The sequence below is a fragment of the Hyperolius riggenbachi genome, chromosome 3 (genome assembly GCF_040937935.1).
Source record: "Hyperolius riggenbachi isolate aHypRig1 chromosome 3, aHypRig1.pri, whole genome shotgun sequence".
Taxonomy (NCBI): Eukaryota; Metazoa; Chordata; class Amphibia; order Anura; family Hyperoliidae; genus Hyperolius; species Hyperolius riggenbachi.
In genome coordinates, this window is record NC_090648.1 from 274,108,817 (window position 1) to 274,132,885 (window position 24,069).

The 24,069-nt window shown below is 43.4% G+C and overlaps 1 protein-coding gene across 3 annotated transcripts in view; it reads right to left on the reverse strand.

Annotated features, from left to right (window-relative positions):
- Positions 1-1,971: 1,971 nt before the first annotated feature.
- The window catches only part of BRD1 (bromodomain containing 1), a 78,297-nt gene continuing 56,199 nt past the window's right edge, over positions 1,972-24,069 (reverse strand). For 2 of the 3 annotated variants that reach the window (XM_068276333.1, XM_068276331.1), the window contains 5 exons: positions 20,435-20,570; positions 12,347-12,474; positions 6,589-6,698; positions 4,889-5,043; positions 1,972-3,260 (listed from right to left, as the gene is read on the reverse strand). In XM_068276333.1, coding sequence (XP_068132434.1) covers positions 3,077-3,260; positions 4,889-5,043; positions 6,589-6,698; positions 12,347-12,474; positions 20,435-20,570 — 713 coding nt within the window. In that variant the 3' untranslated portion in view covers positions 1,972-3,076. The remainder of the gene's footprint in view (positions 3,261-4,888; positions 5,044-6,588; positions 6,699-12,346; positions 12,475-20,434; positions 20,571-24,069) is intronic. The other variant, XM_068276332.1, reaches the window with a different exon arrangement.

The following is a 24,069-nucleotide window of genomic DNA, read 5'->3' on the forward strand; positions in this document are numbered from 1 at the left end:
TTATACATGCCTAGGGCTTCCCTCCAGCCCCACCCTCACGGATTGCTACCACACCGCCGTCCTCAGCCCACTTGATCTTTGTTAGTGGGTCCCGTAATTTTAACCAGTCTTCCATCTTGCTCCTGTGGATGGGAGAGTTCTGCAACTGCACAAGTGCAGAACGCTCCTAGCCAGGAGAGCGAGACTGAGGAGCGCACTGCGTCAAAGCAGAACGCTCCCAGCCATGGGAGCGAGATGGAGGAGTGCACTGCGCAGGGGTCGACTGGCCAAAATGACTGGAGCCGTTACTGAAGATGAAGGCGGCAGACGGCGGTGTGGGAGTGATCCGTGAGGATGGGTCTAGAGGAAGCCCCAGGTATGTATACAACTTTTCATGTAGTCGTCTCTGGTACACTAACTTACTTTGGGCTCAATTCACAAAGTAGAAAAATTAACGACTAGTAAGATAAATGACCAAACTTCTAAGGTAAATACTTCAAAAATGTCAATTCACAAAGGATAACACAAGCAGTAAAACAAATAACATATTTGCTATTTAATCTCCAGCCTGGAGCTGTTGGTAAGAAACAGCCATTCCAAAGGTAACAGATCGGTGTAAAAGCAGTCCTGAACTTAGAACTTCATAATAACTTTTCAATAAAAATGATTTCTTTGTTACAGTTGATACAAATACTGCAATAAATCTCCATTGCTTCTACTTCCTGCTTTCATGGAAGCAGATATATTGCTAACATCCTGTGCTTTCAAATGAGCTTATCTGCCGTGGCAGTCAGCTGACACAGGGGAGAGATCAAATTACAATTTGTGATTAGACGCAAATGAGAGGGAATTAGACAGGCTAAACTCTCTATATACCTACAGGGTACCTTTGTCTATGGTTTCCTTCTGTCCTGTGCAAGAAGAGAAAAGAGGAAACCAAGTGGAAGAAAAAAAAGAGGCAAGTTAAAACTATTCAGAAAAGTTAGAAAGCTAATGAAAACTTTTTTCTCTCCAATTTCATGTGCTGTAAAACACAAATCCTCAATATTGTTTAGCAATTAAAAATGGTTAATAAGATGCCAATGGTTTTGAGCGGATACATAATTTATGTTAATTTTACGTAGCTTGGACTTGCTCTTCAGTGGTTAGTATAAAAAATATTGAATGAAGTACTGCAGGATTCTTTAAGATACAGAATACCACACGATTCTTTAAAACGACTAATGAAAAATTGCATGATTCTTTGAGCTATCTAATGAAATATTGCATGCTTCTTTAAGATACCAAATGTTATGATGCATAATTCATTAACCATTAGGTGTTGTTGGACAAGAGTCAGGTTCTGCACTAATCCCGCCGCCGCACACTCCAGCACGTGAATGTACATGGACCAGTTTAAAAAGTGAATGACTGCTTCATAGCAGCAATAGTTCGTTGAAAGTTGAAAAAGTTTAAAGTGACAGTGTCCCATTAAATAATAAAGTGCCCACATGGTTAACTTTTAACGCCTACCTAATTAAACCCTTGCACCACCTATACTTGGCTTTAAATACATGTACACCTGTAATGGCTGTCACCCGTAGCAATCAGATGCAATCACTAGGGTTACAGCTCGGGGACACAGCGCTGTATAGATGCATCGCTATGCTGTTGCCTAGCAATGTCTGTTCAGCATTGGGATCTACAAACTATGCGCCCTAGCAATCGCATCCAGAAGCTTCAGACATATAGACTGGCGATAATGGTATGCTACATGCCCAACTACTGATGAAATATGGCATGCATGATGGTATTTTAATGGTAAAGAGCCAAATGTATTTTGAGGTGTTTTACAACTGTGGAACTTGTCATATCAAAAATTGGGGTGAAACAAAAAAAAAAAAAAAAGTGTAATTTTTGCCTTTATGCCTAATTTTCCCTCATAAAATGCCCGTAAAATTAAACAATTATTGGAAAATATATTACTCTCCCCCCCCCCCCCCCCCCCCAAAAGCCTAGATTGTCCTAAAAAACAAAAACTATATTACTTTGGTGGCATAAGTAACAAAAAGTTATTGCTGCACCAATAGTGACATCCAAAACTACAAAATTGTTAGCAATCTTAAGGGGTTGAAACCTAGGCATGCAAAAAGGTTAAAATACCGAATGAAATACCACGAGGTAAAAACCTTTGTGAATTGTCATGAAGTTGTTTGATAATTTACCTAACTATTATCGCACGTGTGAAAATATGTCAATATTAAAAAATAATTACTGCATCGTGAGGTAATTCACATTAAATTTTTACCAAACAGGTCTTTGTGATTGAGCCCTTTGTCACTGCAAGGCGATCTTAAAACGGAGATCCAATTATTAAAATAAAATTGTGAAACTACCAAAATCTAGGGTCCCATTGTCATGAAGGGACTGTAGAAAGAGTAAACTCATGAAGAGTAGCAAATCTGTGGAAAACCCCTTTAAATAAGCAAAGGGAACAACATATAGCGACAACATTCAAAGGCCAGTGGATTCTTCCAATGCCCTGTTCAAATAAAAATGGTCTACATTTAATAGCACATTGTACTCTTTGCAATGGTAATTACAGCATTTAAAATCGTTACAGTAGTCAAAATATGAGAATGGACATGCTAGGTAGCAATACATTAAATATATTTTAAACATAGCTATCTTCCAATCTAGTGAAGTTTTACAAAACATTTGTCTTTATGTAAAGTGGTGCTAAGGCTCAACCCTTTCAAACTTAAAAAAAATTACAATTGTACATCTAAATTTGGAGCAAATAAAAACTGTTTCAACAGGCTTACACCTGATTGGAATAACTACGTCAAAAGTCAGAATAAGTTAAGTATTTCCCAATATACATTTATGTACATATTATGAACACTATTCACAAGGTATAACAACTTTAGTGGAAGCTCCTCCAATCTACAGTAAGGTAAAAACACCCATACGGCAGCAATAGTTGCATGCGCCTTTCCAAAACATCTTCAAACTTCATAGGTTAGGAATCCTGTTTACAGTACATTCTTTCGGAGGAAGAGGTTAGAGATAAAGCTTAAGAGTACATGAGGCATGGTGTATCTTCATAGCACCTTCATTAGTCAATATCACTGAAGTCACTAACTGAGTCTCCTTGAACCCTACTTAAATGGTTCAGAGCACGGTCATAAGCAACTCTAACAGCTTTCCGAATACTTGAGTTACGTCCCTCCATCATCTTCAATTTGTCAATGGTTTCATCTATCCCAAGAGGAACCATTTTTGACTTTGGAAGCCACTGCCTAAAACAGAGGAAGGCAAAATTCATTGTATTAAAATATATATTCCACCATTACATATATATCTCATTATATATACAGGATCTTCTCAAAAATTAGCATATTGGGCAGCACGGTGGCGTAGTGGTTAGCGCTCTCGCCTTGCAGCGCTGGGACCCTGGTTCGAATCCCAGCCAGGGCACTATCTGCAAAGAGTTTGTATGTTCTCTCAGTGTCTGCGTGGGTTTCCTCCAGGCACTCCGGTTTCCTCCCACATTCCAAAAGCTTTATGGAGATGAAGATTTCATTTTTCAGCACGACCTGGCACCTGCTCACAGTGCCAATACCACTGGTAAATGGTTTACTGACCATGGTATTACTGTGCTCAATTGGCCTGCCAACTCTCCTGACCTGAACCCCATAGATAATCTGTGGGATATTGTGAAGAGAAAGTTGAGAGACGCAAAACCCAACACTCTTGACGAGCTGAAGGCAGCTAACGAAGCATCCTGGGCCTCCATAACACCTGAGCAGTGCCACAGGCTGATTGACTCCATGCCACGTCGCATTGAAGCAGTCATTTCTGTAAAAGGATTCCCGACCAAGTATTAAGTGCATAACTGAACATAATTATTTGAAGGTTGACTTTTTTTGTTTTAAAAACACTTTTATTGGTCGGATGAAATATGCTAATTTTTTGAGATAGGAAATTTGGGTTTTCATGAGCTGTATGCTAAAATCATCAATATTAAAACAATAAAAGGCTTGAACTACTTCAGTTGTGTGTAATGAATCTAAAATATATGAAAGTCTAATGTTTATCAGTACATTACAGAAAATAATGAACTTTATCACAATGTGCTAATTTTGTGAGAAGATCCTGTATATTCCACCATTATCTCATACCCACATGCACGTTTGTTATACAAGAAAGCTTTTCAAATACTTCACCCAGCATGTGCCATAAGATAGTTTTATCACACAAAAGAAAATGAAATGGAGGATACCCCGAGACCATATCCATCCTAACCCCTTCTGCAAACGGACTCGATTTTGCTAGACAAATCACAATTGCTCAAGGGATCGTCTACATAAGTACACAGTTTATTGACAACATGTACAAAACAAAATCTTTTTCTCGACCGACTGTACAGCAAAGCATGCTATACTTTCTCAAATTGAATTCACCTTTAAAAGCAATGCACAACTATGAAAATTTTCACATTTAACAAATTGAGTTCTCCTATGCTTAATATCCACAGCCCACTAACCATTAACACGTACACTGTTATAATGGCAGAGTGAGCCAAATCAAAAACTATTTGTATAGGTTAGCCTGTCTGGTAATAAAAATCTATATATGCAAACAGAAGTCGCATCATGCCCATTTTTTAGGGCCGGGCATCAGCCGGGGCGCAGTAACACATTCAGAGGGAACTCACCTTTCCAGGGTCCACATGGCTCATCTACTTCCTAGTCCTAGGTGTCCCATCTTACTGGTAACAGCACCCTCTGTTGTGTATGACCTTGCCACACAAAGCCTCACACTTTTCCCTCCCTCTCCACCCCGCCCCCCCCCCCCTCCTTTCCCCATGCTATGCTAATATCACCAGACACAGACAACTATTTAGTATAACGTTTTAAGCTCTTACCAGCTTCTTTTAGTGTCAAAGAAAAGAACCAAAAACAGCTTTTCTTCAGCTCTAGTTTGCATCTGTTCTCCAGTCTTTAAAACATCCATCGGTGGAACTGGTATTGCAACTCCATTATGGTCACAACCCAAACGTGGCATTTTGGGATCCATTATCTAGTGACATTGAAAATAGAAACATATCAATACAGTTATCTGTCAGTTTAAATTGTCATTTCAGGATTCCCAGTGTTAGAATACCCCTCACCCAGCTCTCTATTGGTTGGTTCCCAGTTTCCAAAGCCATATTTTCACAGTACTCCAATTTCTTACTCAAGTCATAAGGAGCAAATAGATTTTTTTTCAGATGAGACAGGTAACCATAAAGAAGCAGTGGTGTGACTGCACCAAAAAGACCATCAGGGTAAGATGGTAAGAGTATAGAGGCATCCAAGTTTCAGGCTAAAATATCAAATGGATTCCAAGAATAGGTTTCAATTTCATATTCGCTTGTGTCTGACTGGAGAGAGATTATGTTGAAATAAGGCAGCCATTACGATTATCTGGGTATTCAAAGCAGTATAAATATAATAAAGTGGTTCTAATTGCTCAGTTCCAGTGAAAAATCTTTTCATTAGTGGGAAATGCAAACTGGGGTCCACTTTCAGAATTTTATTTGTGTCCTTTGCATGCTGAATCTCAAGTATCTTATTACCCAAATTAGTCTAAAATGAGTAGCAGTACAGTGACGTCCTTTCCCTTTTCTCCCCAGAAAGACGGATAAAACCATCACAACTCATTCAGACATCTCCAAAATGCTGAAAAACCTATCTACCAAGCTATTCCTCCTAAACAAGGGGTACAAGAATCAAATATTGCAGCCTCCATATAACTCTTACCTCAAGTCTACTTTAACAAGACTCCCAGGTGAAATGGGGGTATTGCTTGCCCGTTTCCACAAAGGGCTCTCCTTGACATAGTCACTTTTGCAAATTTGGCAATTACAACATGTATACTTTGCCATTAACCTCCCTAGAGTTATGATTCTTTCCATATTTTAGGGTCTAAAAGCGATGCAATTTTTTCTTTGCTCTTAGACCCTACAATCTGGACCCCAGAGGGATTTCCTGCAGCCCCTGCATAGAAAACACTTCCTCAGGATCCAGCGCCACATTACTTCCTCCTGACCTCCAAGTGGTGCTCTCTCCATTGTGAAATTGATAGCTGTCTTCAGGTGACTGATAACGATCTCACCCTAGGGGTTGCCAGCAACTGAGGAGAGGAAGACGACATGCTACAAGGGTCCAGATCCCGGGGGAGCCGAGCTATACAAGTGCACCGCATGTTTCTTCCGGTAGCTACCCTGACCCAGGCTCGGGATTACAGTTATAAAAGGCAACCCAAAGAATTTGGACCTATTAGATCGAATGGCCAGCTATTTGAACAGGGAGCTATTCAACAATATAAATTACCATAAAATTTGCATGAATTTCTCTGATCATCCCTACATGTGATTCTATAGCCCATTAGTACACACGTTCTTTCCTCTATTTCGAGTAGAGATAACACCATGGTGATTTCAGTGGGGCTATGCACCAAAAGTCGATGGACACGTAATTATAACTTTACAGGAGAAGAGGATCCATATGAATGTGTGTTTTACACTGGATATCCACTTTAATTTTTGTCCAAACCTTCAAAAATAATACCACTCTTACTTACCAATGCTGGATAAGAAGGATAACCACTACATTTGGCCCAGACCACTTTTAAAGGTTCAAGGAAAGCTGAATTTGCACTTGCAGATACCCACATATTCGTCTGTCCAGATTCTAAATGGAAACAACAATAAAACTTGTTTGGCAAAATATATAAAAAAAAAAAAAATCAAGTGAATGTAACTAGCAATGATATTTAAAGTGAATCTGAAGGGACATGATGAGACACATATTCACATAGGATACTAGCACTACTAATAAATTATGTGTGCCTTTCCAGTATAGGAAGAGCTTTTTTTCTGAAGAGCTTAAAGGGAACCTAAACTGAGAAGATTATGGATTTTTCCTTTTAAAATAATACCAGTTGCCTGACTCTCCTGCTGATCCTGTGTCTCCAATACTTTTAGCCACAGCCCCTCAACAAGCATGCAGATCAGGTGCTCTGACTGAAGTCAGACTGGATTAGCTCAGTGGCGTACCTAGGGCATTTGACACCCGGTGCTGGGTATTAAAAGACACCCCCCCCCCAAAAAAAAAAAAATGGGCGTGGCTATAAATTGCGGCGCGCAAAGCGCGCTGTGGTGGAAAATGGGCATGGCCATGACCAGATGAGGGCGGAGCTAACTAATTTAAAGTGAACCCGGGATAGGAGTGATATGGAGGCTGTACCCCCAGGAGGGGGAAGCAGGGCTAGATGGAGGAGCTGTAGAGGCAGCGGTGGGGAGGGGGGACATATCCCCCCCTCCCTCACCTGGGACCCCTCCTTCTGCCTCTCTCTTCCCCCTCCAGAATAGCGGCCCCAGTATAGCTAGTATAGTTGCCCCCAAAATACCTAGTATAGTTGCCCTTCGTGTAGGTAATATAGTTGCCCCCAGTATAGCTGCCCCCAGTATAGCTAGTACAGTTGCCCCCAGTGTAGCCAGTTGCCTCCAATGAAGTTAGTATAGTTGTCCCAGTATAGCTAGTATGGTCGCCCCAGCCAGTATAGCTAGTGTAGTTGCCCCCAGACAGTATAGCTAGTATAGTTGCCCCCAGCCAGTACAGCTAGTATAGTTGCCCCCAGCCAGTACAGCTAGTATAGTTGCCCCCAGCCAGTATAGCTAGTATAGTTGCCCCCCAGCCAGGATAGCTGCCCCCAGTATAGCTAGTATAGTTGCCCCAGCCAGTATAGCTAGTATAGTTTGGTTGCCCCCAGTATAGCTAGTATAGTTTAGTTGCCCCCAGTATAGCTGGTATAGTTTAGTTGCCCCCAGTATGGCTAGTATAGTTGCCCCCAGTAAGCTAGTATAGTTGCCCCCAGTATGGCTAGTATAGTTGCCCCCAGTATGGCCAGTATAGTTGCCCCCAGTATGGCTAGTATAGTTGCCCCCAGTATGGCTAGTATAGTTGCCCCCAGTATGGCTAGTATAGTTGCCCCCAGTATAGCTGGTATAGTTGCCCCCAGTATGGCTAGTATAGTTGCCCCCAGTAAGCTAGTATAGTTGCCCCCTGTGTAGGTGCCCCAGGAGGGGGAAGCAGGGCTAGATGGAGGGGCTGTGGAGGTAGTGGTGGGGAGATCCAAGTGTCATGACGTTACAGGTCTCCGCCTCCAATGCCGCCCACTGTGCTTCCGCTAATCAGGAAGCACAGTGGGCGGCATTGAAGACGGAGACCTGTAACGTCATCATGACGCTGCGCTCCACGCTTGGAACGCGGAAATCAAGTAAGTAATTGTCCATACGCCCAGGGGTGAGAGCCTGGGGTGCCTGGCACCTGGGTGCAAGATTTTCTCTGGCGCCTATGGGAGTGGTTAAATTAACCGCGCCCAACCACATAACCACACCCATGTCCTGCCTCATCACACCCACACCTTCCACCTCTTTACGCATGCATGCGATAGTCCATTCCTACCCCTCTTCCATGGGCTTGCTCCTGGCTGGCTTTGGCTGCCTGCGAGTCTCTGGACTGATTCAGGCTGAGAGGCTCTGCGAGTGCGACACAGTCACACACTGCGTATTTATGGCTGCCTGCGGCCACCCTACTCTCGCTCGCTATCGTCGGCTCCTCCCCCCGCCAAGCCCAAGTGTGAGGTGGGCTGCCTGTATCTTTCCCGTTGCGCCACACAGCCTGCCAGTGTTGCCAACCTTTCACGTTATTTTTTACTGACAAATACCTAAAAATTTACGGACAAAAGATTATTTTTACTGACAAAATTTCCCCACTAAATGCACATAAGAGACAGCGTTTCACCAGTAAATGCACGTAATGACAGACAGCCTTTCACCAGTAAATGCGCATAATAAGAAGCCGCTTTTCACCAGTAAATGCACATAATAAGAGACCGCTTTTCACCAGTAAATGCACACAATAGGAGACCGCTTTTCACCAGTAAATGCACATAATAAGAGACCGCTTTTCACCAGTAAATGCACATAATAAGAGACCGCTTTTCACCAGTAAATGCACATAATAAGAAACCGCTTTTCACCAGTAAATGCACATAATAAGAGACCACTTTTCACCAGTAAATGCACATAATAAGAAACCGCTTTTCACCAGTAAATGCACATAATAAGAAACCGTTTTTCACCAGTAAATGCACATAATAAGAGACAGCTTTTCACCAGCAAATGCACATAATAAGAGACAGCTTTTCACCAGTAAATGCACATAATGACAAACAGCCAGTGTCCCCAGTATATGTAGCCAGCCTGGACCCGCTTTAGGTAGTGAGTGACAGGGACCCCCTTTAGGTAGTGAGTGACAGGGAGCCCTTTAGGTAGTGAGTGACAGGGAGCCCTTTAGGTAGTGAGTGACAGGTGCCCCCAGGCTAGGTAGGTAGTGAGTGACAGGGACCCCCCAGTGAGTGACAGGTGCCCCCAGGCTAGCTAGGTAGTGAGTGACAGGGACCCCCCAGTGAGTGAAAGGTGCCCCCAGGCTAGCTAGGTAGTGAGTGACAGGGACCCCCAGTGAGTGACAGGTGCCCCCAGGCTAGCTAGGTAGTGAGTGACAGGGACCCCCAGTGAGTGACAGGTGCCCCCAGGCTAGGTAGGTAGTGAGTGACAGGGACCCCCCAGTGAGTGACAGGTGCCCCCAGGCTAGCTAGGTAGAGAGTGACAGGGACCCCCAGTGAGTGACAGGTGCCCCCAGGCTAGCTAGGCAGTGAGTGACAGGTGCCCCCAGGCTAGGTAGGTAGTGAGTGACAGGTGCCCCCAGTGAGTGACAGGTGCCCCCAGGCTAGGTAGGTAGTGAGTGGCAGGGACTCCCAGTGAGTGACAGGTGCCCCCAGGCTAGGTAGGTAGTGAGTGACAGGTGCCCCCAGTGAGTGACAGGTGCCCCCAGGCTAGGTAGGTAGTGAGTGACAGGGACCCCCAGTGAGTGACAGGTGCCCCCAGGCTAGGTAGGTAGTGAGTGACAGGTGCCCCCAGTGAGTGACAGGTGCCCCCAGGCTAGGTAGGTAGTGAGTGACAGGGACCCCAGTGAGTGACAGGTGCCCCCAGGCTAGGTAGAGGGTGAGTGACAGGGACCCCTCACCTTCCAGCAGCAGCAGACCTCTCTATCAGTGGACGACCCGACCTTAGAGCGGGCGGCGGGCGCACCGCTATGCGGAAGTGATGTCACTTCCGCATGAGCGGTGTCCGCTAGGTCCTAGCGCCGGCGCCCGTCTATCTGGTCGCCCGCTGATGAGGTCTGATGCTGCAGGCGGCCAGGGGGAGAGAGCGGCGACCGAGGGGGAGGCAGAGGGCACCGGTGAAGACCAGACTGGGGGCAAGCACAGCCCGGCGCCTGGGTGCAATGCACCCACACCACAGCACTCGCCCAGGCGCGGCCCTGCCTCCGGCCGCCCCGCACTTATCGCCGCTTTCCTGGAGGGGGAGAGAGAGGCAGAAGGAGGGGTCCCAGGTGAGGGAGGGGGGGATATTTCCCCCCTCCCCACCGCTGCCTCCACAGCCTCTCCTTCTAGCCCTGCTTCCCCCTCCGATTGTGCTGCTGTGGGGGGGTCGTGGCGACACCCCCCTGGGTGTCTGACACCCGGTGCGCCCCGCCCCCCTGCGCTCTATTGTAGGGACGCCACTGGATTAGCTGCATGCTTGTTTCAGGTGTGTGATTCAGCCACAGAGACCAGCAGGAGTCAGGCAACTGGTATTGTTTAAAAGGAAACATCCTTATCCCTCTCAGTTTAGGTTCCCTTTAAACAGCCAAGAAACAATGGGAGACAGCTTGAGATAAGGTTTTATTGCAGGAAAGTTCAAAAGGTCATTATGTCTGCTTTGTTTTACAGCTTACAAAGAGTGTGGATTCTTAACTGCAAACTGTGACAGTCTGATGCAAGGTTATAAATAAAGCTATATATATGAGACTTCTTTGCTAGTAATGTTCTATTTATTATCCATACTACACATACAATTCAGTATCTCAAGCTTACTTTCGTTTCAGATTTGCTTTAAAAGGTCTATCAACAACCCTGATTTCTTTCTTGAAAAGAAGAATAAATAATCAAAAGATTTGTGTGATCAAAACATTTCCATGGAAAGGTTTGAAACCATTTATATATCGTTTTGCACATTTGAACAAAACAACCCACATTACTCCGACGGGTCATAGGTGCGGGTCTGAAAGCTTGCTGGATGTCTTAGTGAAAACATTTAACTGTAACCTATAAACACAGAAATGAGAACTGTGCATGTGCTGAATGATCCTGCAGGCAGGGGCATAATTTAAGGGGTGCATGGACAGGAACATGCACTGGCCCACCATTACAATAAAGAACTTCCTGAGGGGGATAGTGGAGGGGACCCAAAGGACACAGAGGGACCTGAAAAACAACTGGGGGCTGGAAGTAGCCCCACATAAGTAAAAACCCACATATGGTTGCAATCTTATGTTTCAGGATGCGCATCACAGTGTGAAAAGTACCCCAAGCCCTTTGGGGCTAATTATTAGCTGGCAGTAGGTTAATTAACCAGGAACACCCGGGTTTGATTGGCAGTTTAAAATCTCCATTCAAATTCTAATTTGAAAGTGTACCAGAGCTGAAAAAAGGATTTTATACATACCTGGGGCTTCCTCCAGCCCCATCTGCCTGGATCGCTCCCACACCGCCGTCCTCCGCTGCCCACAGCTACGAAAACAGAGTCCCCGCAGTCGTAGCCAGTCTAGCGTAAGAGAAGTGTGCCGTTTGCGTATCTCTCCAGCGCTCGCTGGAGAAATGCATAGAGGGTGCACTTCTCCTGTGTAGGCTGGCTCCGATGACGTCCGTGACTGAACCGGTTCTCGTAGCTGCGGGCAGTGGAGGCAGGCGGTGTGGGAGCAAAACAGGCGGATGGGGCTAAAATTGGCTTGAATATGGCTGCACCAGTTTATTGCATTTTAACATTATTAAAAACTAGGGTATGGACAATGGCATAAATCACCACATACAGTGGTGTAAAAGCAAGGACACAGTGGTCTAAATTTCTTATTTTACATGTATCGTTTGAAATGAACATGGTGGCATGTTGGCCTAAACTAGGATTAATGAGATGGAAAGAACTCCAAGTTGATGCAGGATTTCACAAATATTTTCTGACCATACATGCGAGCAGCTTGGAAATGGATCAACAATAAATCCAAGGTGGGATTCCATTGGTCCATTTTTTAAGCTGCATACAGCTTCATAAAAATTTGCATAATCTTGCATCAACCCCTTGACTGAACAGGAAGGACTTTGCAAAAAACACCACGGATGTGGGGTGAGGGAAAACTTGAGTTTGGAAGAATAGTGAGCAATAACAAAAACATACCTGCTGCAATTCTTGCTGCCCTTGCATAATTTCCATTCTCTATACAAGATATCATTTCACTTCGGTCCTCGATAGTGTGACGTCGCACAAGTGCAGGCTTACCTCTACCGCATTTTGGCAAAGTAAAACTGATGGATAAAGAAAGATAAAGAGGTGACCCTATAGAATTCAACTTCTTATATCACTATATTCCATTATCACAACACAGTAGACTCCCTTTATAGTAAACTCTAAGGGACCAGGAGTTTATTTTATTAGAAGCTCTGTTTTAGTAAACATTTTTGGGCCCCACCTGACGCTGACTCTGGATATAAAAAAAGTGGCGGTGTGTCACAGGTCAGTGTGAAACCCGTGGTCTGTTGCTCTCTTCAGGCAAGTTAATGCCTGATAACATTTGTAAGACAACCTGCGGAGTTATCAGAGGCACTCTCGTTACAGATACGAGTGGCTTATGATTGGCTGCATTTTGAACAGAGGCTTCATGATTGGCTCAAACATGAGTAGAAAGTTTTGCAGGACACGTGCTGCAAGTCTCACTGGCAGAGGTAGTGGAGCCATTCATAGGAAACAAGTGGCTGCCTCTATTCAGTGACAGCTGCAATTTTTAATGAGCCGTGGATACTGTACCAGTGATTTGGCCAGCCTGGCTATGCAGCTGTAAGGTATATTTAACCTTGTAGTCCACCAAATGTGCAAGTACTTGTACTGTACCTCCAATGGGAGGACAGAGTTGATACTTTGCAGCAGAGAATGTACCAGGGCTGATATAGTACACATCTGATATAGTAAACCACTTTTCCTGGTCCCTTGGGGTCTACTATACCGAGATTATACTGTGCAGGCATTTCTTACAGCATTATTTGACCTACAGTAAAAGGAGCATAAGGATGCGGGCAAAGTGCAGGAAACTTCAGCTACTGTTCAGAATACATATTTGGTTTCACCGAATTCTCATCTGTGTATCTGCAACAGGCTCAGTATTACTTGAATTGCTTTCTATATCAGAAGCAAGTACAGTGGTTTTTAAAATTCTAATATACACTGTACCTAGTGAATACCGGTATATTACAACATTGTTTGTTAACATAATGTAAAGCTAGTTCTAGATTAGTTTTCATTTGAAATAAATGCTCCGAAGTACCGTATATGGCTAGTGTGAGTTATAGTACACAATTCTATCCATCATGCACTTAAAGCACTTCTGTCACTTCTTCCGCTAATACTTTAACACTTTGCAAAGGTACACAATGGCTTTGGCGTACCAGAGACCACACACATACTCATTACTACAATCCAAAGATCTGGCATGCATGGAAACTACAGCATGACAGACTGCTGTGTAAGAGCTTGAATTTTATTCACCATATGAAAGCATAATGGTTGCTGCTGTCAAACTAGGTCAGAGCCTTGACAGTTGATACTCCTGCAATATGCATCTTCTGTCATAACATTATGAGACTTGACGCTGTAAAGGCTACCTGACCGCCCTGAAAGCATCAAATATGTAGAAGCTTTCCAGAGGCGCCAATAGAATAGGCCTATTTTTTACTGTGGAGTATAAATAAATTGTTGTTTGACTGTTGATGCCACAGTCCTTCCTTTGTTTGCATGGATGGGATAGGCCCACCACTGCCCCATCGGTTTTAAGCTCGTTTAAGTGACTTATTCTATTGGCGCCTCTGGAAAGCTTCTACATATTGCTAAGTCCACCCTTGGTGGAGGGTTGTACCCATCTTCATCCCATCTACAGAGAGCGACTTTTAATCCTGAGTGGGGTCAGGTTAATCTCCCCACCTGCCTTCACAGTGGTTGCCTAATGGTAACCCTGGTTTGTGAGTATTAAATTGTTATATTACTCATTATTAATCATCATCTATACAATATCACACTATTGGGCTGTTGGTGTCCCCCCTCCCTTTATCTTGAAAGCATCAAACCTAGTCATAGTCTCACAGCCACAGCATAGGGAAGTACGAAGCTCTGCACAATGATACACAGTATGCTTCCATAATGAGTTCCTATAATGCATTTGAACAACATTTGGGGTAAATGGTAAATTAAATAAGCTCTTTATTAGTATATACATAGCTAACTGGAGACATCCCCTTTTCACACATGGTCTGCTAAAGTAATGGTGTTCCAGGAGACTATAGCTGAGTGTTGGAAGCACAGTATTTCAAACCAGAAATGTGCTGCTTAGAAAGCTGAATTTCCTTTATTATGAGTGAGAAAGTGCAAGGAACACTTTAAATTGGTCGATTCATAAAGCATTACCGCATTCGGTAATGCAGAAAACAGCTGACTTTACCGAGCACTTAAGAAAATACCTTCAGCTGTTTAACCTCTTGGGTTCCTGTTTGAAGATGTGTAGGAACTAGTGGGGAAAATCACCTAAGCATTGCATGTGTAAAGTTTCTTGACGTTCTTCTAAGCTGTGGCAATTAACTAATGGGCGTGACCGCAGCAGCAGCCCCAGAACCACCTAACGCCTGGGGACGGCTACTGCAGATGATCATGCACAGGATGCGCGCGCATCTCCTGCTTTGGAGGCGGAGCTCCGCCCCACCTTCAGTCGGGAGACTGTTAGACGCGGGTTTCGTCGTCTATTTACTGGGTACAGCGCTGCGATCTGTGTGACTCTGCTGTGCCCTCCATAGGCTGGGGAGTGAAGCCTATGACAGCTGATCACGCTGATTGGCTGGCAAGGGGAGGGAGGGGAGCAGGGGAGAAAAAAAATGCACAAAATTTAAAAAATAAATATTTATTAAAAAAAAGCAACAGACATCCGGGGATAGGGGGGGGGGGGGGTTGGGGTGCTGGTGGGTTGATCAGACCTCACCACTCACCAACAGAGAGCTCTGTTGGTGGGGAGAAAAGGGGGGGGGGGGGAAATCACTATCACTTGTGTGCAGAGTTGTGCGGCCCTGCAGCTTGGCCTCAAAGCTGCAGTGGCCTATTAAGCAAAAACTGGCCTGGTCCTAACTAAGAGGGTTTAGCACTGTAGTCCTCAAGTGGTTAAATAGAATGTTAAGAAAAACGAATAGGCAGATTCATAGCAAGCAGAGGCAGAATAACAAAACATGTACATCTACAGGAATGTCAGGGTGTCTCAATACCTACACTGCACGGAACAGCTTTTAACAGAGACACTCCACACTGCTCTGCTATTACCGCAAAGGTGTTTGTCAATGGGCTTCGGTAATTTACCGAACTTCTACCACACACCTGTGAAATTTTTTATGAATTGGCACACAAAAATCTAAAATACCGAATGCGGTATTTTTCCGACTAGATTTTTTTCTCGCACAGCCTTTTATGAATCTAGTATTAGCTGAAGTGACGTGTCATGTCAGTAAAGCGCAGTACTACTCCAGTCCTGCACACCAGCGTTTACCTGAAGTTACAAGTATTAAACTGAGAAACGCCTCACAATGATTTTGTGCTCTCATAAGTATTATGAAGTAATCTGTGTCAAGTTCTGGGCAGCCCTGACAGAGGAATCAAAGCTTGATTAGAATGCAGTGTTGGCCTCTACCTCTAGTGGAAAGTCTTTCCTTGCCCAGCATCTCCTTAACAGACAGACTGGCAAGGTAAAGGTGGACTGATACAGTATGCTCGGATACGGGCTATTGCATCAGTCATCACTCTGAAACCGAACACCGGTATCATTCTGCATTGAATAAATGCACAGATTGCACCCCCAGTAGTCAAGTCACTATTGTTTTTGTTATCTATTGGAGTGTAAGTACAGGCACTCTACTGCACAGTAGAGTCCCTTTCTAGGAAGATTCAAGGGACCTGGCCAATAAGTGTACTATATTAGAAGACTTCATACATTGTATTAGTTATACAGGTGCATGGTTGTGACCTGGGGACTGAGTTTACTATAGCCAGAGGTTTACTATATCAGAGTTTTCTTTACATTTTATTGTAAAAGGTCATTTTCAGTTTAATACTGTTACGTTTATGTTCATTGCTCAAGAAAACAATGCAACCCAGTTATTACAGAAGTAAATACAAATAATGTTGCGTGCATAAAATTAAAAGGCGTGATCATAAAAACCTAAGAAGTACTTGCTGCTAAATACATTAACAGTTTAAAAATGGGAATTAAGTGCACATTATTTTTTTTTCTCCTTTTTATGAGATCTAGGTTTTTGGTTAACTGTACAACAGTATTTGAAATGCTATAACACCTTTAAGCAAAACGATTTTGTGCATACAAAATGTGTGCAAAATGTTACCATATTACATACATTAATATATAAAACCTTAAAGTGATCCTGAGATGGCAGGTACAGCAGTATTTATACTTAACCCGGGGCTTCCTCCAGCTTCATGTGGTCCGTGGGCCCCCTCGCGGTCCTCCCCAGCCACTCAGTTCTCCTCTCCACTAATTCAGTCAGTCACGCTCTTTGGCGCATGTGCAGCCCATCCTCATGCTGCTGCAGCCAGAAGCTTGATGCGCAGAACGGTCCCGGACATGGGAATGAGACGAATGCCGCACAACTGGCCAAATTAGCGAAGGCGATAGCTTGAGAAAGGAGAAGCCAGGGAAGACAGCAAGGGAGCCCACCGACCACACTGGGATGGAGGAAGCCCCAGGTAAGAATACTGCAGTACCTGCCATCTCAGTTTTCCTTTCAAGCCCAAATAATTTTTTACCTCCTGCCCCATTGGCCACCGGACACATCCACCCACAGCTTCCATATTTGTCTACAGGGGTACAGTGTTGCCCATAATTATTCATACAACTGGCAAATTTTGACTTCCTTTTATTCAACCAGCAAGTAATTTTTTGACCGTAAATGACATAGGTGTCTCCCAAAAGATAATAAGACTATGTACAAGAGGCATTATTGTGGTGGTGGTGGGAGGGGGGAACAAAAAAAAAAACCACATTTCTCAGCTTTTATTTACATTTGAGCAAAAAGTGTCCAGTCCAAAATTATTCATACCCTTCTCAATCAATAGAAAAGCCCTTATTTGCAATTACAGCAATCAAACTCTTCCTATAATTGCACACCAGCTTTTTGCATGTCTCCATAAGTATTTTTGCCCATTCATCTTTAGCAATGAGCTCCAAATCTTTCAGGTTGGAGTGTTTTCTTGCCATCACCCTGATCTTTAGCTCCCTCTACAGATTCTCAGTTGGATTCAAGTCAGGGCTCTGGCTGGGACGCTCCAAAATGTTAAAGTTGTTGTCTGCTAACTATTTCTTCACATTTGCTGTGTGTTTTGGGTCATTGTCATGCTGAAATGTCCCCTGGTGACCAAGGCCAAGTTTCTCTGCAGACTGCCTGATGAGGTCATTGAGAATCCTCATATACTGCCCTTTTTTCACAGTACCATTTACTGTGATTAGGTTCCTTTGGCCATTGGCTGAAAAACACCCAAACGCATTAGGTTCCCACTGCCATATTTGACAGTGGGGATGGTGTTCTTTGGGTTGAATGCTTCATTTTTTACGCCAAATGAAGGAAACATCATTGTGATCAAACCATTCAATGTTTGTTTCATCTGACCATAACACAGACTACCAGAAGCCTTCTTTGTCCAGAAGAGCATTTGCAAACGTCAAGCAAGCTTTTGTGTGCCTTATCCGGAGAAGTGGCATCCTCCTTGGTCTGCATTCGTGGAACCCAGCAGTGTGCATTGTCCCTTGGGTTATCTGCCTTGAGACATTGCCACCAGCAAAGCCCAGATTCACCAGTATAGCCTTGGTGATCCTTGGATTCTTTTTCACCTCTCACTATCCTCTGGCCAGCACATTTGGCTTCCGACCACATCCTCAGATTTTCCACAGTGCGGAACATCTTGTATGTTTTACATTGTAGCCACTGGAACTTGAATACATTTAGAAATGGCCTTGTAGCCCTTTCCTGACTTGTGAGCAGCCACAATGCGCAGCTGCAGGACCTCACTGAGCTTCTTTGTCTTAGCCATGACTGTCCACAAACCAACTGCAGAAAGCTGCTGTTTTTCACCTGTTGAGTTGATTAAAAATGCTGTTCCCAATTATTCAGGGCAATTAGAATGCTTTAGAGCAGCTTGGACTATTTGGAATGGTATAGAACTTTGGATTTTCCCACAGACTATGACAGTTTGCGAAGGGTATGAATAATTTTGGACTGGACACTTTTTGCTCAAATGTAAATAAAAGCTGAGAAATATTTTTTTCCACAATAATCCCTCTGGTATACCATCTTATCTTTTGGGAGACACCTATGTCATTCCCAGACAAAAAAATACTTGCTGGTTGAATAAAAGTAACTAAAGTGAATTTGAGATGAACTTTTACTCATTGCATAATTGTGTTCCTTTCCTATTGTTTATAGGGCATTCATCAAGCCAAATACTTTTGTTTTAATACTCTAATTCCCTATAAACTAAACAAGTCTCGACCACAGGTTTTAAGAGAGCCAAGGCATTTTCAGACAGTAGCAAGGGCTCATGGGAGCTCAGTCTGGGCAGGAGGAGGGGGAGGTATTATTAGCCAGAGATTTCAGAGGCAGAGGGGAGGAGGGGCGAGATTAGTTTTTTTTCACAGGCTGAGTGCTCAAAATGCACATAAGCTTGCCTCTGTGTAATGTTTACAAACAACATGGCTGATGTCATTGTATCACAGGAAGAAATAATCATTCTACTGAAGCTGTTTGCAGCTAGATTTTCTGTATAAACTATCTAAAACTTTAGATAAGATATATAGACAAGTTACTTGTTATAGTTTTTCGCCTCGGATGAGCACGGGCTATGCCACGCAGGAGGATTTCTCAGGCCCTGCTGGGCCGATCGCCGCCGCTACCCGCCGATTGTCCGCCGCTCGCCGCGCCGTGGACTTCTGTAAAGACTAGTCACTAGGCTAGAGGTCAGAGACATGTCTGTAGGGGTGTGTGTTTGTGTGTCAGATTGGCTTACAGCCGCGAGAGTGAGTGGGAGAACAATGCAATATGTTCTCACTCGGGTGTCGCTTAGGATTCAGCATGCATGTTTATTGACAAAGGAGAATGAGAAGTCTGGCACTATGAGGTTTAATGATTATCAGTTAAGTGCGTGTGCAAACATGAGCAAAGGTCAAGTCAGGAAGTACATCTCCACCAGAGACGCTTATTTCGGACCTATGCACCCAGCCTCTAAAGAAGCCAGGAATATATCAGCGAAATGGTCAGAAGGCTGTGCATCACAGGCATCCATTGCCGCAACCTCTCACTCCAGCTCATCAGACTTGCCAAGTATTGTCTTGCACTAAACACTGTCTTTTGCATTGACTTTTGCTCATGCTTGCACCAGCACTTTACTGATCAATAAGCCTCATAGTGCCAGACTTGTCGTTCTCCTTCATCTGTTAAGTACTGTATCTTTGTCTTGAGCATGAGAGTTTACTGGAGTGCCCTTGGTGACAGCTCCATCTGTACCCCTGGTTATGGATTGCATTTCCTGAGTGCACTGATTAGTTTAGTGTGTGCACTTCGTTTTAGTGGAGGATGGTAGAGCACGACCCAAGTTCACCCCTACCACAAACAGCACCTCAAAGAATCCCATGTACCCACAAGAATAAGATCCCTGTCAATGAACAGAAGATGGAGTGTCTAGCAGTTGTAATAACAAAGGGGTTAAGTGGTGTAACCTACATGCCCTTCCAGGAGTTAGTGTGAAAACAGGGCCACTTCTGTTATGTGGCAGAACTGTTCCAGAAGACATCAATATTCTGGCTGGAAACCCACAAAGTATGTCATCACTACAGCTTCAAGTGAATAAATCAGCATAAGGGGGTGGGACGAAAGAGATTGTTCATTTTAAATGATATGGGCTTTAAATGTTTTAAATACAAACAGCACATATGATTCTCGTGCGGAAAGGGTTAGAAAATAAATGTCATCAGTATAAAGATTGTCACATAAAGGAAAGATAGCTTTATAGCTTTCAGAGACTGTACAGTTATCTATAAGCTTAAAGAAGAGCATATTTATGCATTCGTAAAAGCTTAACAAGTAAATTTTCTATAGGAAATAAATGTGTGAGATACAAAAAATTGGAAGTGCACTTATTCATCTAAATTCTTATTCCCATTTTTGTCTAAAGTCTTACTTTGAGTTGCACAACATGCTGTTATTTGAAGAGATACTGGATTCTGAGGCACACCTTCTGCGAGGTTCCAACTTTCGTACTGGAGTCGCTGCAAGATTTTTGTCCTTGTCCCCATCTGAAAAACCATTTGGAAGCCCTGAGAGAGATAAAAATGCCACAATACATAAGCAACAGGTTTAAATCCGCATAAACATATTCTGCCCAAAAGCAATTAAGGGGTTTAAAGACAAATCTCACAAGTTATACCATGCTGTTTAATATTTTTGCACATTTTAGGAAAATAACGGAAAGCAGCAAACACCAGACCCATTGGGCATAAGCAACGCATCTATGCTTTTGCAAGGACCCTTTCACAAATGTTCACTGCCGTTCTGTAAAAACAGTACTGCACAATTTTCAGGACAGCAGAATTATTGCCATTCATCAGAAAAATGACAACTTTGCAGATGAAACATATGTATGCAATTGCACTGAATGCAAATATTAAAATAACACATCTATTACCTACCCTAAAACATACCCATCAGTACATGTAATGGGGCAGCCATTTTTGTTGGCCTTGCCTGCGGTCTAATCTGTCAGTAAAGTAATGCCAGGTTACCCAGGCTTTCTTGAAAGTGGGCCGGAACTCTTGCACAATACAGAAAATTGCACCCTGTATGTATTTAAAGAGTCTAGTCTATCTAATTCCCCCCCCATCTGTGACTAATCACAAGTTTAATTTGATCTCTCAGTTGTGTCAGCTCAGGAATCTCAACAAAGCAGCTAATTGATAAACACAGAATATTAACCCTAAGTCTGCTTCCATGAAAGCAGGAAGTAGACACTGCAGATTTATTGCAGGATTTGTATCAGCTGTAACAAATGTTTTTTTTAAAGGTTATGCCGTTTATCTTTTTTGAGCAGAGGGGAAGTTCTAAGTTCAGGTCCGCTTTAAAGCCCCAGTTTAGCCACAAATATGTCTATTTAACTTAAATAATTTTGTTTAAGTCTATGCAGAGACTGCATGTAAAATGGGCACAGGGTTAAGCTGCTAGGAGAATGTTGCAGATATTCTACTAAGGTTCCTACCTCCTAACACTAATCATCCCTCTAGCTAATCCTAAAACTACCCTACTGTTAACTCTGTGCCCAATTAATTGGTTAAGTGATTAATTGCAGGTGGCCTACATACATATATTGTGGAGAGTGGGAAGGAGGAGAATAGAACTGTAAGTAAAGTGTTGCATAAATGTCTCGATATTTTATAAATTTGTCGCCCCCAAGATGTGCCTCTTTCAGCTCTGGATGCATTTGTGCACGTCTTACCGATGTATATATTTCATTACTTACAAAAAAGAGTTGAACAAGTTTAAAACCGCTCTCTCTTCTGCAAAACAAACTACTACATACTTCTCCTCCCTCATATCCTCCCACTTGCACAATCCAAAGCGCCTGTTCAGTACTTTCAACTCCCTTCTCCGTCCACCCCCTCCTCCTCCTTCTTCATGCTTATCAGCTGAAGAATTTGCAACATACTTTACAGATAAAATTGCAAAAATCCGTAGTGTGTTTTCCACGCAGACATCAAACTCCATCTCCACTCCTCTTGTTGACTGCTCTCTTTCCAGTTTCTCTCCACTCTCTGAACATTCGCTCTCTTCCCTTATCTCCAAATCCCATCTAACCACCTGTTCTTTGGATCCTATCCCATCACATCTCATTCCACAGCTATCCACATCCCTCATCCCTGCCCTAACATCGCTGTTTAACCTTTCCCTCTCCTCCGGAATTTTTCCTTCCTCACTCAAGAGGGCTGTTGTAACACCACTACTTAAAAAACCATCTCTAGACCCCACCGAACTTGCTAACTACCGCCCAGTGTCACTTCTTCCATTTGCATCTAAATTACTTGAACGCCACATCCATGCTGAACTAAGTCAGTATTTATCTGCAAATTCCTTGCTCGATCAGTTCCAATCTGGCTTCCGGCCAAACCACTCCACAGAAACAGCACTCACCAAAGTAGCTAATGATCTCCTCACAGCTAAATCCAAAGGCTATTATTCCATACTCATCCTTCTAGATCTGTCATTAGCATTCGACACTGTCGACCACACTCTACTCCTACAGATCCTTTCATCTATAGGAATAAAGGACCTCTCTCTCTCCTGGATATCTTCCTACCTGTCTGGAAGGTCTTTCACTGTTTCTTATTCAGATCAGGCCTCCTCTTCACATCCTCTGTCTGTAGGGGTACCTCAAGGCTCTGTCCTCGGTCCCCTCCTCTTCTCCATCTACATGCACGGTCTTGGTAACTTAATCAGCTCATTCGGTTTCCAATACCACCTATATGCAGACGATACACAACTGTACCTCTCGGCCCCAGACCTTAACTCCCTCCTCACACGGGTTCCCGACTGCCTGTCCGCTATCTCCTCTTTCATGTCCTCTCGCTTCTTAAAACTCAATATGAATAAAACTGAACTAATAGTCTTTCCACCATCCCTGTCCACCCCTTTGCCTGATATTACAATAAATGTTAACAACACGTCTATAACATCAGTTCCCAAAGCACGGTGCCTGGGGGTAATATGATTCTTCTCTCTCATTTACTCCTCACATTAACTCCCTAACCAGCTCCTGCAATTTCCAACTGAAAAACATAGCACGTATCCGACCTTTTCTCTCCCATGACACAACCAAAATGTTAGTACATGCTCTTATTATATCTCGATTGGACTATTGCAATATATTGCTTGGTGGACTTCCAACTAACCGACTAACACCGCTCAATTCTGTACTGAACTCTGCTGCTCGACTCATTCATCTCTCCTCTCGCTCTTCCTCTGCTGACCCTCTCTGTCAAGCTCTTCACTGGCTACCAATTAATGAGAGGATTCAGTTCAAACTCTTAACCATAACCTACAAAGCTCTCCACAATCTCTCTCCCCTGTACATCTCCTCACTAGTCTCCAGATACCAACCCAACCGCAATCTCAGATCTGCACACGAGCTTCTTCTATCCTCTTCTACAATTACCTCCTCTCATTCAAGTGTACAAGACTTCTCACGTGCCTCACCCCTCCTCTGGAATGCCCTTCCACAACACATCCGCCACTCTCCCACCTTTGAAATCTTTAAACGCTCCCTCAAAACCCACCTTTTCCGACAAGCATATTCTCTAGCTTAGGCCATGCACCCACTAAATAACCTAATTACGCACTGCCTGTACATATACTGTATACATCCCCACCTCTTGTTTCCACCCCATTCCTTTAGATTGTAAGCTCGCAAGGGCAGGGCTCCCATCCTTTTGTGTCATGGAATGTTATTAATTCAATTGCTTGCACACTGTTAGACATTTATACATTTTAGTCATCCTGTTAAATCAAATTGTAATCAGCAGTGCTGTATCTTGTATCAGTGTTCATATTTTCATGTATATCATTGTCTGTATCATTATGTATCCCTTGTTTGTTTTCTTACATTGTACAGCGCCACGGAATATGTTGGCGCTTTATAAATAAATACATAAATAATAATATGTTAATTAGGTTATGATGAGGCTTCTTCAAAATGTTTAAATTCTTCTAAAGTCACCCTCCTTTATTATGCATTTTTCCAAGCAGTGTACCAACTTTTTAATGCCATAA